Source organism: Osmia bicornis, chromosome 10 (genome assembly GCF_907164935.1).
Source record: "Osmia bicornis bicornis chromosome 10, iOsmBic2.1, whole genome shotgun sequence".
In the NCBI taxonomy this organism is placed as follows: domain Eukaryota; kingdom Metazoa; phylum Arthropoda; class Insecta; order Hymenoptera; family Megachilidae; genus Osmia; species Osmia bicornis.
In genome coordinates this window covers 5,411,040-5,428,046 of record NC_060225.1, presented here as the reverse complement: position 1 = coordinate 5,428,046, position 17,007 = coordinate 5,411,040, and the positions used below count along the sequence as shown (strand labels likewise).

The following is a 17,007-nucleotide window of genomic DNA, read 5'->3' as shown; positions in this document are numbered from 1 at the left end:
ATTCAAGCATAATAATTGTTACTCTTTTCACCGATAGATATGATCGTTCATCGCCTCGATAATTTTCATTAACCGTTGTCAATGTGATTCTTTCAGTTACCAAACGTCACCTCGGCCTTGCACAACATTACCATGCTGATGAAAGGTAACATCGTGTCGGAAGTGAGCCAAGGTAAAGAATCGTTCCTGAAGATACAAAAGGATATTCAGCACGCGGTGAATCAGACCATCCCTGTGGTCAGTGCTAGCATAGATATAACCGGAAACTTTTCCAAGAACCTGGCGAACAACATGACGATGCTTATCGACAGGATAAACGTCGATATTGATAGAGTTTACATGAAGCATCTGGATTATGCTCGAACGCATATTGATCAGTATTCACCGTACAGGTAAATCAATAAGTGATCTGAAATTAAAACTGATAATTCTTTTCTAATACAATTCCTTTTCTTCCAGGTATTATCTGGGCCTTGGAATATCAGGAATTCTGTTAACCGTTTTAATGTGTCTGACTTTCGGTCTCTTCTGTGGAATTTGTGGGAAACGTCCAGATGGTTACGGGGACGACTGCTGTAATAAAGGTTCAGGAGCACGATTCCTCATGATGTAAGCCTCTGGGACAGATAAATGAAAGGTCATGAAGTAACACAGCAGATGGTTTTACTTAGCGCCATTTATTTTTAGGGCTGTCTGGATTATTTTCCTTTTAACCAGCGTCCTAATGGTGATCACCGTAGCGCACATGGTCACCGGTGTTCTCGTTCAGCGAGCGATTTGCGAACCTTTGAAGAATCCTCAGGACAACAGGATGTTCGCTCTGGTCGATGAAATTGTCCAGGTGAAGAAGATACTCTACCCGCAGAATCCGAATATTGATATAAACATGAGTTACATTGTCACGTAAGTGTTCCAGGATGAAAGTGTTGCGTTGAAAAATTGAAAATACATGATTGATTTTATTTTCTTATCACAGAAATTGCCATCGAAACGAACCATTGTACCGGGTTCTGAAGCTGAACAATCTCTTTGACCCGAACTCGTTGCGCGAATACGCTGGTCGTTATGATATCAACAACACTATTCAACAGTTACGTCGTAAAATTAGTTTGTCGCCAGGTGTAGTAATCCTCACGGAGAGCGCCAAGTCAAAGCTGAACGATCTCGCCCAAAGCGGTCTGAGCGATATTAAATTTTATCAATATGCTGAGATCCTTGCCGACAATATTACCAACATCAATCTGGAACATTTGGCAAGGCAGCTGTGGGAGGTCTCAGCCAAATTACCGGAAGGACAGGACGACATTCGGGACAGTCTGGAGAAAAATGCGATGAATCTGGAACATTATCACAGAGATCTAGTGGTGCCGATGTCGACGCTTAGCGAACAGTTAGCCACGAAGGCTCTCGCTCTCGAGGAGAAGATAAAGTTCAATCATAGCTCGATGGCGGAGGCAATTCATGACCTCGTTGACGAAGTTACGAAAGCGCAGCAGTTCCTGAACAAAGACGGGCCAGAATACGTGCAAGATGTACGTCTTCTTTGTCTTAGCTTAATTAGTAATAAATACTCTTATCATTATTTTTATCTTTATTGCAGCTAGCAACTAAGTTTGGAAACGCTTTTCTTCGTCAAGTCGATGACTTCCTCGAGCGTGTAATCGATCACGCTTTGTTTCACATTGGAAGTTGCGCTCCTGTTTCAAACGCTTACAATGCCACTTTGGTCGCAGGCTGTAACAGGATCTTAGATCCATTCGTGAGTGTCAATGAAATGAAATGCAAGGATAGATTTTTTAATATGTAATATTTTATTATATTCCTTGATATGCAGAATGGTTTCTGGGCGAGTGTTGGATGGTGTTTGATCCTCTTCATTCCAACCATAGTACTCTGCGTGAAACTGAGCGCGCTGTATCAAAAATCAGACCCTTATCCAGGACCTCTAGTCGAAGCGTAAGTTTCTGATATTTTAATAACAATTAAACCCGATCGATAGATTAAACGCTATTATATGTTTTCAATTTATAATTAAATACCTGATGCATGTCGACCATCAAGATATCAATCTCCCTTTTGGTGTGAAGCCAGGGTTATTCATTATCATTCATTTGATTGAATTAAAGAAAATCATGAATGAAACAAGAATGATGAATATATAACTTAGAGAAGATAATAGTTAATATCGTTACCGTTGAAAAAGTTTAGTTTATTAAAATACTCATAACATTCACTCGAAAACAATCGCTTCCATTATCTCTCCGCTCATTTCTTCGCCAAACAAATTCTGACCACTCCTTATTGTAGCAATTGTTGAGTCTTCTGTCTTCGGTCTGGTAGTTAATCGAGCTTCCATACATATCCAAAAGCATGCATTTAATCGCGCTTGCAACATCTTTCAGTTTTCTAGTCGGCATGAATGATCCTTAATTAGCGAATCTCGTGATTATCTCGCGCGATCTCGTGCAAATCGACAAACTTAAATCATAAGTCACTTCTGTGTGCCCTATTAACTAATCATTGATCCTGTCAATCGCGCGCAAAAATGCAACAAGAAAATAGTAAGAAGTCCAATGGAAAATATGTTCTCTTGCGGCAGGAATTCAATTGTATTAATTCTACTTTTCATTGAAATATTCTGATTTTGTTTTTTTTTTTTTTTTTTTTAATGTAACAATCGAATCCCTGCTCGTGTTTCCAATGCTGTAGTTTATATTAAGTTAAAGTAGCTGTCTAATGTGTGGAATGGTTGTTGGAATCTAACCGCTAACACGCTCCGTTCCAGTGAATATTTGTATGACGCGTATGCAGACAGGGATAACATACCCCTTACTCAGTAAGTATACAACGAAGAAAAGCCAAATTGCTCGCATGCAGAATTCTGTTCTTTGTATCGCATGTCCTGTACATCCTTGGACACAACGCCAACCGTTTCTTTCACGATCCATTTAGTCTCACTATCCCAAATTCAATCACACATCTCACAAGAATTCATTTAGATAGGTCCAGTAGATCTCTCTGATTGCATGGAACACCCTGAAGCTTTAGTACAACGAGCACCTTGGTTGAAATATTGTGGGATCAAAAAACACGTTGAAGAATATTTCTTACAAAGAATATTACATTGAAAGTTAAATATTTCTTATGGATCCTACAGTATCATTTTTTAATTTCAATATAATTGTACCTTGATAATTTCCTCTTTCAACATCTTCTTGACTAGATCCTTCTTATTGCTTCAAAACAGATAAATTGGAAATACAGATCATTTCTCCAGAAGGTGTTGAATATCTCTATTGTATTACTAACAGTAGTATTGATATGAAAATGAACAGCTTTGAAACTTCCTTGCATACAAAAGTACATACACACAGTAGTAAAGTGGATGCGAGTCTACAAAGCTACTTAGGACGTTAATTACCCACTTAACACGCAGAAACAGCTTTAGCGAACAGTATAATTTCCTCTAACTCGCATGTCGAGTCGTAAACGAGCGACGATTATCCGGACTAAAGTGTACCTTTTAATTGCAGTGTCCACGACAAGAAATACGTGTCTCATAGTAGAGACCCATACGCCAAGTACGAAAGCTACGACGGACCAGCAGGTGGATACAGCGAGCGAGAAAGGGTAGCGGATGCCCATCAAAGCACATCCCATTACCATCATCACTATTCAAGATATTCCGATGTAGCGCCAAAGTAAGTGTCCGAACTGACAAGTTCGTGATACGAGATAGAAAGCTCTATCGTGAGCAGATTTTCTTTCCAATCATTCCACTTCGATCGTGTTCTTACATTTCTCGTATAAGAAAGAAACTGTCATCGTTTTCTAAAAAAAAAAAAAAAATGTGTAAAACACCTCAGGAATAATTGATTCTCTGAAACGATATCCTGTGATCGTTCAGGGATATATTAAGAAAAAACGACGATCTCTATCCTTTTTCCGTTTCTCTCCGGTTTTTCACTAGTTCACCTATGGTTTATTTTACAGTTCAACCCCTTCGTGGCGAAGCCACGAATCTACCGCCCCCTCCAAAACAGAACCTCACAATAAAGTCTTTAGCATATCGATAGAAGCGCAGTAAGTCTTGAAATTAATCTCGGAGCGAAAATCATAAATTCCGCTTTCTGTGACACGTTATGCAATTTTTCTGTTCACTCGGTTCCTCTGTTTCGGGACCATTTTTGGTCTCTTACTGCCACCAATATTTTTGTTTTTCATTTCTCTTCTCCCTTCACCGGTGAGCAGGGTTCCCACTCATTACGCGACATTTCTTTATGCATTCTCTCCTCTCATGTTTTTTTTTCTTTTTCTATTTTTTTTTTCTTTTTTTTTTGTCTTTATAAAAACGCTCGAATTAAACGCGAGGATGGGATCAAGGTCTGAATAGAAGCTTGCATGGATACTTAATAAAATCAAGATAATATTGAAACTTGATCCATATTCAGTAAGTACTTAATCCATTTTATAATCCAGATTCTAATTTCATTGGAGATATCGGTAAAGTTGTTACGAAAGAATCGAGTGTTCAAATTATTCTTGATTCTATTTGCAATTTTACTTGATCCCATCCCGTACATGTCATGCAACCTCGATGGTCACGCTTTTTTTCCCGGTTATTTCCAGGTGAGTGGGAACCTTGCGGGGGGGCAACTTCTCGCGTCTCTCGAAACGCCTCTGCACGTAAGTCGCAAGACAGATTTGTTATCAAATGTGTCACCGTACTTCGTTCTCCTTTTTTTCGTTCCTATCTTTTGTTCGAATCGTTTGCGTGGCAAACAATAGCTTCGCTAAAGCTTTTTGCCGGACAAGATAATAATAATAATAATTAAAAAAAAATGAAACAAGTAGGTCGAGTGAGAATACAAAAGACATGGCTGTCTTTCATTCAGTTTCAAATGTACGTAGGTGATTTGAAAAATAGAACAGCATGTCTGATTCTCGAGATGAAGTCTCGTTTATTTTTCTACAGGACATTCACGGTACATAAAGTTTACTTTCATTTTGCTTCAGCAGCTTCGTCATTCGTTTGTTCGCTAAGGCATACGTGCGCTATTGCCAGTGATAACTTCCTTTAATGTTCAAGAATTTTGTCTTTTTTTTTCTTTATTTTGTTCGCGTCTGACGAAGAAAATATAGAATAAGTTATAATTGATAAGCGTAATGTAGTTGGACTAATACGATCAACGTTATTTCCAGAAACTGTGATTTTCCTAATGGTGGACCTCCTGGTTACCAGCCAGCCGCAGCAGCTCCTCCGCCTTTGAGCACAGAGTACGAACGACCACCCCCCTATTATTACTATCCTGGGCCAGGGTGAGTTTCACGAGACTTCAGTGGTTCCACGTGGACTGGGATTTAGAAGATAGAGATGAAATTTAGATTAAACTGTCTCAATGATCCATATAGTCTTAGGGTGAATGTATTTTTAGAGATAATACGGTTTATATATTTTTCAGGGACACAAATTAGGAAACAAGTGCCGTGGCATGCACAAAGTTAGCGCTGAGTAGCGTCGCTACTCACAGTCTCACTCGCAGTTACAGGAGGACACTCAGGAAGAAAGAGAAGTCCAGGTGCAGGCGAGACTACGTTTAATTGTAGCGTTTCTATTTGAGCGTGCCACGGACCGTGCGAACGGCGGTATCAATGAAAGACCAAGTTTAATACAGACTGAGGTAGGCTAAATGGATCCTTCGGCGAGTGCAAGTAGTGTGATCAATGTGTGCGATTCGTTTTCTTTAGTAATTATTATTTAGACATCGCGAAAGTGACGTTACGTTGTGTCGAATGGTTTTCTGCAACTCGACAGCCTTTTTATTAGCGCAACAATGTTTTCTTCGTTTATGTCTTTCTTTTATTTTATTATTATTACTAGACGAACTGTAATGAAGCGATGATTTGCATCGTTTGTGCTATGTTAATCGTTGGACAATCGATTTTTAACACGACTGATTATTTACCACCGTTTATAACCATTTTCTCTCATGAGAATGCCATTATGATTATCTTTTTTTTTTATTCAATTTGTCTTCAGGATTTACATGCATCAAGTTTAATCGTGACTCTAGAAGACTCGTTGTTCTTTTATCGTTTTTTTCAAGAATAATCATCCTAATGCTTTACAAAGAAATTTCTCTGAAAGCTCAGTTTCTCATCCGGCATTTAGTTCCTAGTTTCACACGCTCACACACAGGATTGAAATCATCGTCTGCATTAATCAGTATTAATGAAAGTTCATTATCGTGCCTCCCTTATTGACCCACTGGCGTACGCTTCTATTTCACCGAACACAAAACCTGTCTATTCAGAAAGTAGCGAACGTGTATATAATTCAGCCGCTTGTGTCTTATGAATTTTCACTGTCTTGTACGCGAACTGCCTACCAAGGAACAACAGGAACAAGAAAATAAGGAAATACACAGAATTAACAAACGATTGTGACAATGACCCTACGCCAAGACGTCAATGAGCCGTCGTTACGAAGAGACTGTGCGATCGATTCGAAAACGTATCAACGTTTCTATAAATTTCTTCGTTAGAAATAATAAATATCTAATTACGACGAATATTGACTCTTTGCGTGGACCAATTTGTTTCTCTATATCGATGTCTTTACTCTTAATATTATAAGCAGAATCGTTCTTGATCTAAATATTTCATGAGATCATTCAAGAATTTCCGGTGTTTAAACATTGGAGGATGCGTTGTTAAGCGTCGACAGCAAGGAGTTAATATTAAATATCTCGGTGTTTTATTGTGTATAGATCTAGATTTAGCCGCTTACAGATTCGTTCATGAAATTCTGTTCACTTCAAATTACACTGCCGTCTTGAACGAGTCGAGTCGAGTAATTGAAGCATGTAAAGCACCGGGTTTAACGTCGCGTCGATCGCATGGTCTCTAAAAAAGAAAAAAATTATATGCGTGAACGTTCTTCGAGCGAACAAGCGACTCGACGAAACGATTCGTCAGAATTTCGAGCACTAAACAACGCCATATGTAAATGCCAAACGACAATTTCTTCGAATGGCCCGTGAAATTTGAACGTTACACTCTGTCACGTTCGTTCGAATTTCACGATTCATCGTCGTCCTCGATCTTGCCGAGGATCGTTCGGTAATTGTAAGGTAAAAATCCTGAGACTAACTTCCATTTAAATTCCCATTAACGGGAACAGTGATTTCTTAAGGATGGAAGATAGTTTCTTGGCAAGATCGTCGTCACAAAATACTCTATGTAAATGGTCCTTTAAGTAGACGTTCTTTGTTTCTTACTATTAACTTTATCGTGTAATTTACCGATGTATAAGCACCTAGAGGAATATTTACACGTCGCATAGAGACGTTGTAAGCGTTATGTTGAATCTACGCGACGCGAGAATATTTTTGGTGAACAGATGCAACATCCGCTGTGGTTGATAGATCTTCAATATTTTTTTTTCTATTTTTTTTTTTAACGGCGAAAGAATAAGATTCTCTGCTAGTTAGATTCGTTGTTTGTAAGTTATAGAACGTTTAAGGAATAATTAAAACCTCTTTGAATGAAAGTCTTTTTGAGAGCTTTAGTGTCTTTAGAGGGAAGCAATCCCTTTGCGGTAAGACCACGTTCAAAGGTGCAATGAATATCTGATTTCTGATAGGGAACTCGGTTGAATAAACCGCAAAGGGTTAATGTAACGAGTTATAAGCACGTTTCAAGTTTTACATTTAGATACTTCAGGGAGTTGAATCGTCGACTGACAAGAAGCTATTTAACTTGGATCCTGAAACGTCTTACAGTTTCAGTATCCATCAGAAATGGACTTCTACCGTTTGGTATCTGAAACTTCTTCTTCGTAGATTCAATTTCGACGATGTTTCCCACGTGCTTTCGATTGAACTGTAGACAATACCGTGCTACAGAAACACGTAAGGATGTTGCATTATCGTAGAGAAATTGTTCGTCGTAGTCGTTGCCAGGCGAACAGCGAGTTTTAATGTTAACATTGTACGGTAGATTACGCCGCCCATGCTACTGTCTTTGATCGACTGTTAGCTGATTGCCAAAAGACGAAAAACAAAAAACAGCAAAAAAAAAAAGAAATGTACTTCCCTCTTGTTGTATAAAGATGCGAGAACGTGGGAGCACAAAATCATTCGAGTCTTTTTAACGATAACGATAGCAAGGAGTAAATGAGGATCGTGTGAAAGGGAAACATATTTCTGAATGACTGTTTAATAATGTAAGGAGAGATGTAAGAAAGAAAGAAATTGACGAGAGTAAGAAGACGATTTTCCGCTCTATCATTAATGTATTTACGTACACAATTTAGCATAGTGGAAAGTAAGCTAACGTTTTTAGCGTAATATCGACGTTCAAAGGACGCAATATCATCGTCATCGTATGTATGGAAACTAGAGATGTGCGAGAACCCGATAGTACGGGGCTCGGGCGGATTCGGAAAAAATCGGGTTCGGTCGGGCTCAGTCGGGCTGATTCGAACGAGCTCCCGCGGTACTTGTTAATATTTGCAATAAGCATGTGCAAAATCTATTTTGTATAAAATAAATATACAGGTGACATGGATTTTTCCACATAGTAAAAATTATCTTATTCCAAAATTCCATATAAAACAGATTTTGCACATGCTTATTGCAAATATTAACAAATACATGAGAGTTGGGTCGCAGGCCGAGGCCCGCGGGAGCTCGTCCGAATCAGCCCGACTGAGCCCGATCGAACCCGAAGAAGTCGGGCTACCCGACTGCATGGATGTATCGGACCCGCCCGAGTCCGCACGATGTTCGTCGAACCGACCCGACTAGTCGGGTCGCACGTCACTAATGGAAACCAAGGAACCGTGATGTTTCGTTACTGTTTCTCTGTTATTTTATTTCTCTGTAAAGGAAGAATGAGAGAAAGGTACAGGAACGTAATAATCGAATTACTGTGTCGTCTCTATTTTATCCGGTGGACTATATTAACTAATGTCTCGTATAGTGTATGTAACTAGCCGGAGAACGAGTGCCGTGTGAACATTCGTGTGATAAGCACGAGTGATGAAAATTGTAATCTTACATGCCGTTGGAAGGCATCCCGAGAACCCTTTTTTCTGGTGCTATTTTTATATGGAAAAACGTAGCGATGATTTGATACTAGGCACTCCTTCTCTACGTTCAGAGACGCGAAAAGTAAAGTTTAAGGCGTGCGAAAAAAAAAAAGAAAGAAAACTCTTTTTACTGCCTTTTGGGAAAAAAACGACGGAACATAAGTTGAGATTTTTGAAGACTTATAGCAGTCGACTCTCCCATTGATAGTTTAGATTCTTTTTTAAATTGTATTTAGTTCCATGAATGCACCCAGGCTTCTGACAAAATAATCATGTATATTATTGTACAATTTTACTTGTAGTAGTCTTCGCTAAAGAGTAGACAAACAATTATTAAACCTTAGTCGTTTTCTGACAGATTTGAAAATGACAAATTAAACTGTGTTTAAGTTGAAAGCGTTAACTATCGATGGGTGACATGTGTACGAGTTTTTGATGATTTCGATGTAGATGTATTTATATTTTCAAAAGTATCGTTCGAGAGTTTCCTTGCATTCTCGTGTCTGCTCAATCTTTGTCCTTCGTTTCTTTCGCTGAACTTCAGCAAGCCATTCCATCGGAATTGTTTTTAGAAAATTGCATCGAATGATCGAGGAAATATAATCCCGTGCAATTTTCGAAAAATCCATTCTGTTCCGAAGAATGTCGAATCTTTGATCGGAGATGTGCAAGTATGCGTATGTGGTGTATGCCATTGATTATGGTGTTTTTACAATTCACCGATTGTGTTTGTTAAAATTTAATTATTATTGCTATTACGATGATTATTAATATTATTATTATATTATTATTATAAAATGAGTGTATCACAGTTTAAATATATCTATTTTATATTAAATCATTAACGGTACGTGTTAATGTCATTCGTATAGAATTTTACACGCAAATATTTCTCGTACGTCTATCTATCAAAATTCATACACATAATTTGTGTACACATATCAAACACGTTAGTATTTACTGTACGAATATTTACTGTACGATAAGGACACTTTTGATAATGCAACGATAACGTCGGCCAAAAACCTCTCGATTTTCATCATCAGCAATTAATCCTGTTATCTTTACCCCATTTACGCATTACTCGAATAATTTGCTCCACTTGTGAATTAGAAGTATTCTTGAGAAGTTGGATGATTTCGGGTAACAACTCCCTGTAAAAAAAAATAGATAAATGAACTATCGTATAAGGATATTCAAAAAATAAAGAAGGAACATACTTTGGTTGTCTATCAGCCACAATATACTGAAACGTTCCACAACAAGCACCGCGTTTCCCTTCCCAATTTTCTGGACTAGGATCCATACGTTCTAACATATCAAACGCTTTAGCAGCATACCAAAATTCACCAACTTTGTAACAGTCATTCGCTATTAATTGTAATAGATTAAATGACTCTGTTGAGGTATCCATTTTCAAGTACAAATCCCAAGCCAGTTGTGGTTTCTTATTCATTATATCTGCAGCAAAAAAATGCGAATGATATATTGGTAGGATCTGATATAATACTATACTACTCACAGCAGTGTGCCAAGAGGCTGATATAGATGTAATCATTTTTGTATCTTTCATTTCTAACGTTCTGGAAAGCCTCTTCAGCCTCCTTAAAGTAACCTGCTGCTGCTCGTGCCTGGGCGTAATTAAAATTAAAGTTGTCCTCGTTAGAGAAGTATGTCTTGATGGAGCTTAGATATACTAAGACATCTTCGAATTGACGGTATAGAAAGAAACAAGAAGCCATACATTGTCTACCAGGTATGGTGTCACACTCTGATGCAGAGGAACCCACTAGTTGAAAATACTGTTGTGCAGTTTTTATATTGTCACGCTGGAAAATAATTCTACTATTAATTTCTTCAATTAATTAACAAAAGATTGATTTCTATTGAAGCTTACGGAATTAGTTTCTTGTCCCATCACTGCATTAACTATTCCTTTTAAGATGTATTCTTGTGGCACAGCTGGCTCGAGATCTTTAATTAATTCGAACGCTTCTCGCACGTCGTCTTGTTTCAAATAATATATTACTAAATTGAGCCTAGCCTCTGGTATAACATCCACTAAATTCGGTAGAATCTGTAAGGCACCTTCTCCACCTTTAAATACCTGCAAACATTCATTTTTATTATACTTCTTAAGACTAGGTAAATTCAGATTGTTACGTACAACTGTATTGTGTCTTATCAAGTCATGACTGAAGCTGAAGGAATTGGACATTTTTTCTAGTAATTGCTTCATTTCATTCTGTGCAGCTGTACCATTGTACAGTCGAAAATGATTGCATGCTTTTAGATTAATTGCAATTGCACTGTCAGGATACTTCTGCAAGTAAACTTGAAGAACTTCTTGAGCTGCATCATAGTAGTCTAGTTTGTAATAACACAAAGCAACATACACGTTTAATGCAAAATATTCCCTGCAAAAGAAAGATAATATTTATTTTTGTATATGATGTGTAGTAATTCCATAGTAAATTTAGAGAAACCATGTTGGAAATTATAGGATTAGGAGGAAGGTGGGTACCTGGAATCATGCAACACTCTGATTAAACGGATATCTGATTTTCTGTTAATCATATTCTCATCGATACTATCTGAACTATCACTATCTGAATCCCTAAATAATGACGTGATTTAGATTATCAAAATTCTACCTACTTATCAGAAAAGATAAAAAACAATGTAACAACCTGTTATCTAATAGAATCTTTTTATATACATCAATTGCCTCTTGATAGTGAGCTCTAAGATAATGAATAGATGCCAAACATAGTTGATCCTCGATTACATCCTCCAGCATATGATTGTACTCCATTAATTTTGGTTCGTTGCCCATTTTATGAGCTAAATGGAATAATAGTCTATTCTTCAGTTTACTGTACGGAGCATCCTCCAAAATTTGTTGCGATTCAGGGTACATTCCAAGATAGAAATAACAACATGCTAAATTTGTGGATACATATGTTGGAACTTGATCTTTCTTCCTCAAATTTTCGTATATCGTTGCTGCACGTTTGTAGTCGCCCAGGTGGAAAGTACAATAACCCATCCATAGTTCAGAGCTTAAATTGTTCTCTGAAGCATTGTTGAATTCTAAAAGCGTTAAAGCACCGGTATAATCACGCTTCTCCAAGAACTCTTCTAATTTAGGAATCTTTTTCTCTGATGCTGATTTTTTCACTCCCTCAGAAGAGACCGGTTTAGCTCTTGACAATATCTGTTACAGTTTAAAATGATTTTTAGAATATTAATAATAGTAACAATTAAAAAATGAAAATACAACACACAATGTAATGTTTACCATTTTTAGGCATCTGTTGCTAACAGATACATCAATATATTGATTACTATGGAGGATTGAAAACGTAAAATATACAGTGGAATAAATTGTACATACATACTTACGCTAAAATCTTAATTCTACGAAAAAGAATTTTTTAATCGTAACACAATCCTTCTATTAAAAATATCTGTGAAAATCCTTATTTTATGTTGAATAGTTTCAAATTAAATTCTTCGATTATTATCTGTAGATGTCGCTTTAGTTAGTAGCGGTAGAATTTAAATAATAGTTTTATTCAAAATTTGGCAATGTTTTATTTTTTTGCATTATTTCCACAAGAATATGTATATAAAAAATTCAAGTTTATGTCATGAAATATTTATATTTGTATTATTATTAAATTTAAACTAAATGTTTATAACAATGAATATTTCATCTGTAAAAAATGTTTGTGAAAATTTGTCCATCTTGAGGCTGGACAAATTTAAAAATAATTTTAATTGCATTATTTTAAGCTTCCGCAAGAATTATCTCTCTTTAAATTGATGTTTCAAAACATGATATAAATCAGAATGCGTCCGACCGTCGTCGAGGTTACATCGCCGGTGGTGCTTATACATTTCTTATCGTAATGTTGGAAGGTGTCAAACATGTTTTATTAGTGCTTTCTGGTAAAGGTGGTGTTGGGAAATCAACAGTTAGCACACAATTGGCCCTTGCACTCAAGGAGTCAGGGTTTCGAGTGAGTTCTTTTATTTTCTATTGTTTTAGGTTAGATTGCTTACTTGTCAAAAATGTTATAGGTAGGTTTACTAGATGTTGATCTATGCGGACCCAGCGTACCTTACCTGTTAAACTTGGAGGGCAGAGATGTTCATCAGTCTTCTGATGGGTACATAACGTAACTTCTATAAAAAGATGTTTCTTTGACACATAAAATCATTCTAAAATTTTTATCTGATACTCATGCGTTTCTTCAATTTTTGTATATAATATACTGTGTTGAATAGGAACTGTACTTAGTTGTTGATACTTCCTTAATATTAACATTATTTTATTATTTTAGATGGATCCCAGTGTTTGCAGACAAAGAACAAAAGCTGGCTGTCATGTCAATAGGATTTTTATTAAAAAATCAAAATGATAGCGTCGTTTGGAGAGGTCCAAAAAAAACTGGAATGATTAAACAATTTTTAAACGATGTTGTTTGGCAAGATATCGATTATTTGATCATTGACACACCACCAGGAACATCAGATGAGCATATCACAGTAATGGAAAACTTGAGGTAACATTAGATTTTGTTTCAGATTATTTTTATTCACTTATCATTTTACATATATGTTTCTGACATATAATAGAAAACAATACGATGTTTTGTTCTGTAAATCTCTAGTTAAGAGTGTCATGTGCTTTTGGCTGTTCACATGTGACTATGATTAATAATCATGTGATGTTCAAACGAAACATAACTCTAGTTAGATAAGCGATTGGTCATAAGATTGATAAGCTCAGACATTTCTTTGAAACCTATACTGGCATGAGGAAATATTACTAGTACTGAGTGATATAATGATATAATGATACTATAGTGATATAATGATAGATGAAACTAAATGATTTATAATTTTTTATTATAATTAAGAAATAATATGTTACAGAAATGTTAAATGTGATGGTGCACTTATAGTAACTACCCCGCAAGCAGTTGCAGTAGATGATGTCTTGAGGGAAATAACATTTTGTAGAAAAACTGGCATTCACATATTTGGTATAGTCGAAAATATGAGTGGTTTTGTCTGTCCATCTTGTTCGGTTTGTATACAGTGTCTAAGCTATTTGTATTGTACAACTAGATTTCATTCACTCTACAAAGAATAACAATTTTAGGAATGTACAAATATATTTTCGGCGGGTGGAGGAATAGCTCTTTCGAAAATGGTAAATGTACCATTTCTAGCAAAAGTGCCCATTGATCCTCAAGTTGGCAAACTAGCAGAAACAGGTCAGAGTGTTCTGGTGACATTCCCGGATAGTCAAGTAGCGCAGGTGTTTCGGAAACTAGTCGAAGAACTTACCAAGAGCAAAGAAGCATAGGAGTGAACGTTTGAATTATACAACTCTAGAACTTCTTCTGAAATACAATACTTGCTCATAATTTTACAGTTCACTTTGGTCCTTTGAGAGCAGTAATGTAATGCATTTTTTTATTGTGTTATGGTAGGTGACATAAATTAATTTCGGTAAACACGGAGTTCATTATGGAAAATATATATGTATTTCATGACAGTGTAGCATACACGTAACATTGTAAAATATTTATATTTTATACACATAATCTATGAGATTGAGAAAAAAAGATTAATCTAATCGCATTTTATACAAAAGAGGTACAGTGTACAGGTATAAATATAACGATTTTTATATAATACCACATGGACATATTATACTGTATCAGGGTTAACGGGAACATGTGAATATATTTTGAATCTTTTGTACAAAACTGTGAATAGATCAATGTATCGTTGTATAATATATATACATTGAAATCTTTGTAAATTTACGTATCGTTCTATTTACAGTCTAAAAAGACTAATTGTTACCTAATTAATTACAGTTTTTAAATGCTGCGCACATATTTTCAAAAATAATAAAAAGAATATATATTTTCCTCATACCGTAATGTTAGTTATTTGAGGAATAGCTAAAATTATTGGTTCGATATTCGTTTCTCGTAAGCTGTCCAAAGTTCCTTTTTATATTCCAGCGTTGCAGCTAATTTATCTTGTGCTTCGGTAATACCTCTACCGACTACAGTTAAATCGGCCCCAGAATTTATAACCGATTCTGGAGTATTGTATTGCTGTCCTAAATTATCGGAACTTTTCGACAACTTTACTCCAGGTGTCAATTGGACAAGTCCTAAAGTCGAGAAAATGTTTGATTGACAAACGACACCGGTTACCATATCCGAACTTTGCGCGATGGACACCGCGTTTTGTGCGTATTCACCGCTCGTCAAAGCACCCTTGGAAGACATTTCTGCTAATATAAAAATACCACGTGGTTCAGTTACATGTTTCAAACCCTGTTTTAAACCGTCGATGATACTTTGACCAGCAACGGCATGTACTGTAACAATATCTGCCCATTCTACTATTCTATAAATGCCTTTCTCATATTGCAAGGATACTGTGTTACCGATATCGGCAAACTTTCTATCCTCCATCACTAAGAAATCATGTTTTTTAGCTAATTCCTTCAAGCGCTTTATAAAATCGTTATTAAAATCTTCTATTATATCAACATGCGTTTTTAGAATCACAATGTGCGGCCCTATTAAGTCTGCCAACTCTAAAATCGCGTCCACTTTAGTCAAATCCACTGCTAAACATAGGGTGGATTGTTTTGCTTCCATTAAATTAAAAAGCTTGGTTGCAATTTCATTTTTAGCTTTGGCTGCACGAACGTGAAACGGGGTCTTTAATCGTTTTTTCTGGAATGTCTAAAATGAAAAATTTATGTTATTAAAGTTTAATCAATACTGAGTTTGTTAGAATAACAATTTTTACCTTGAACAAAAACAATAGGTGCTTGGTATTTCAACAAATAGTCAGTTACTTCTTTTACAATGTATGGTTTGATTTTATTAGTCTCTAGAAGGTATGCCATCAATCTAGTAACTGTGAACAGACTTTTCATTTGAATTCCATGATTTTCAATGTTCTTTTTACCACCCTGTTCCCTGTCAATTACTACAAGAGTTTTTGTTACTTTTAAACCTTCTTTTCTTAAGGTTTGTACAGTTTCTAGGATACTGCTACCGCTAGTAACCACATCCTCAATAATTATACAGTGGTCTCCTTGCTTAAAATGACCTTCTACCATCTTTTTTGTACCGTATGTTTTTGCTTCTTTCCTTTTAATCAACATAGGAATGTCAGTATCAACAGATATTAAAGTGGCTATTGGTAAAGCTGTATAGGGAACACCACAAATCTGATCTACTTTCGAACAGTCTTCTGAAAGTTTCCATAATGTTTTAGCCAAACGAGCCTACATAACATACAATAGTAAATATAAATTTTAATTAAATTTTTATATAAATGTAACAAATACTTGTAACTAGCGAACTGACAAACCTTACCATTACTTTTGGATACGAGATTATTACTCGTAAATCAAAGTATACTGGAGTTTTTAAACCGATTTTAGTTTCAAATTCTCCAAACTTTAATGCATTTATTTCGTAAAGTGAAACAGCCAATTCTTTTAATTCAGCGTCCATTGTGTATAAAGTTTTTGACATGTTAGTGTTTTTATTATAAATCCACACTTTGAAAAAATAACCCTAACATGAAAGGATATTGCACTAATTATGGTTGACTGGATATGTTAATGATAAAGTATTTTTATTCTTTTACGCTAAAATTGTTTGTATACAATTTTGTATACAAAATATAGGTTAGTCTCACATTTGTGGGTTATGTAATTATGCAAAAAATCGAGTATTCATTGAGCGAATAATTTTCACCAATACAATGATGACTTAAGGTAGCGACCGAAAATCGTTTTTTAAAAATACGGCTTGCAGGAAGGTGCAATGATCCGGTATAGAAGTTGCGTGGAA

The 17,007-nt window shown here is 36.0% G+C and overlaps 5 protein-coding genes across 6 annotated transcripts in view; 2 read left to right on the top strand and 3 right to left on the bottom strand.

The window, feature by feature from the left end:
- LOC114877216 (prominin-like protein) overlaps positions 1 to 8,571 on the top strand; it is a 29,034-nt gene extending 20,463 nt beyond the window's left edge. Inside the window, 11 exon segments of the mRNA XM_046287490.1 lie at positions 97 to 392; positions 460 to 609; positions 688 to 903; positions 977 to 1,532; positions 1,601 to 1,759; positions 1,835 to 1,956; positions 2,786 to 2,836; positions 3,534 to 3,701; positions 3,994 to 4,083; positions 5,203 to 5,319; positions 5,463 to 8,571. Of these exon segments, the coding sequence (XP_046143446.1) occupies positions 97 to 392; positions 460 to 609; positions 688 to 903; positions 977 to 1,532; positions 1,601 to 1,759; positions 1,835 to 1,956; positions 2,786 to 2,836; positions 3,534 to 3,701; positions 3,994 to 4,083; positions 5,203 to 5,319; positions 5,463 to 5,475 (1,938 nt within the window). The 3' untranslated portion in view covers positions 5,476 to 8,571.
- On the bottom strand, positions 2,199 to 3,526 carry LOC123988243. The gene is made up of 2 exons (XM_046287493.1): positions 2,827 to 3,526; positions 2,199 to 2,406 (listed from the first exon to the last, which is right to left on the bottom strand). The coding sequence occupies exons 1-2, from the start codon at positions 2,946 to 2,948 to the stop codon at positions 2,205 to 2,207; spliced, it is 324 nt and encodes a 107-aa protein (XP_046143449.1). The 5' UTR covers positions 2,949 to 3,526; the 3' UTR covers positions 2,199 to 2,204.
- Positions 8,572 to 9,610: 1,039 nt separating the features above from the next.
- On the bottom strand, positions 9,611 to 12,552 carry LOC114877220 (intraflagellar transport protein 56). The gene is made up of 7 exons (XM_029189513.2): positions 12,396 to 12,552; positions 11,785 to 12,311; positions 11,262 to 11,511; positions 10,992 to 11,201; positions 10,617 to 10,923; positions 10,315 to 10,555; positions 9,611 to 10,248 (listed from the first exon to the last, which is right to left on the bottom strand). Exons 1-7 carry the CDS (start codon positions 12,396 to 12,398, stop codon positions 10,137 to 10,139), a joined length of 1,650 nt encoding a protein of 549 aa, XP_029045346.1. The 5' UTR covers positions 12,399 to 12,552; the 3' UTR covers positions 9,611 to 10,136.
- A 378-nt stretch (positions 12,553 to 12,930) lies between these two features.
- On the top strand, positions 12,931 to 15,233 carry LOC114877225 (cytosolic Fe-S cluster assembly factor NUBP2 homolog). 2 transcript variants are annotated; one of them, XR_003789532.1, is made up of 6 exons: positions 12,931 to 13,119; positions 13,181 to 13,269; positions 13,444 to 13,665; positions 14,039 to 14,192; positions 14,268 to 14,597; positions 15,145 to 15,233. XR_003789532.1 is itself a non-coding variant. In XM_029189522.2 (5 exons), exons 1-5 carry the CDS (start codon positions 13,009 to 13,011, stop codon positions 14,472 to 14,474), a joined length of 783 nt encoding a protein of 260 aa, XP_029045355.1. In that variant the 5' UTR covers positions 12,931 to 13,008; the 3' UTR covers positions 14,475 to 15,054. The 2 variants fall into 2 exon arrangements, 1 of the variants encoding a protein (XP_029045355.1); XM_029189522.2 differs by lacking the exon at positions 15,145 to 15,233 and having other exon boundaries at positions 14,268 to 15,054.
- On the bottom strand, positions 14,633 to 16,929 carry LOC114877222 (uridine 5'-monophosphate synthase). Its single transcript, XM_046287494.1, has 3 exons — positions 16,525 to 16,929; positions 15,957 to 16,433; positions 14,633 to 15,882 (listed from the first exon to the last, which is right to left on the bottom strand). The coding sequence occupies exons 1-3, from the start codon at positions 16,684 to 16,686 to the stop codon at positions 15,088 to 15,090; spliced, it is 1,434 nt and encodes a 477-aa protein (XP_046143450.1). The 5' UTR covers positions 16,687 to 16,929; the 3' UTR covers positions 14,633 to 15,087.
- Between the last annotated feature and the right edge of the window lie 78 nt (positions 16,930 to 17,007).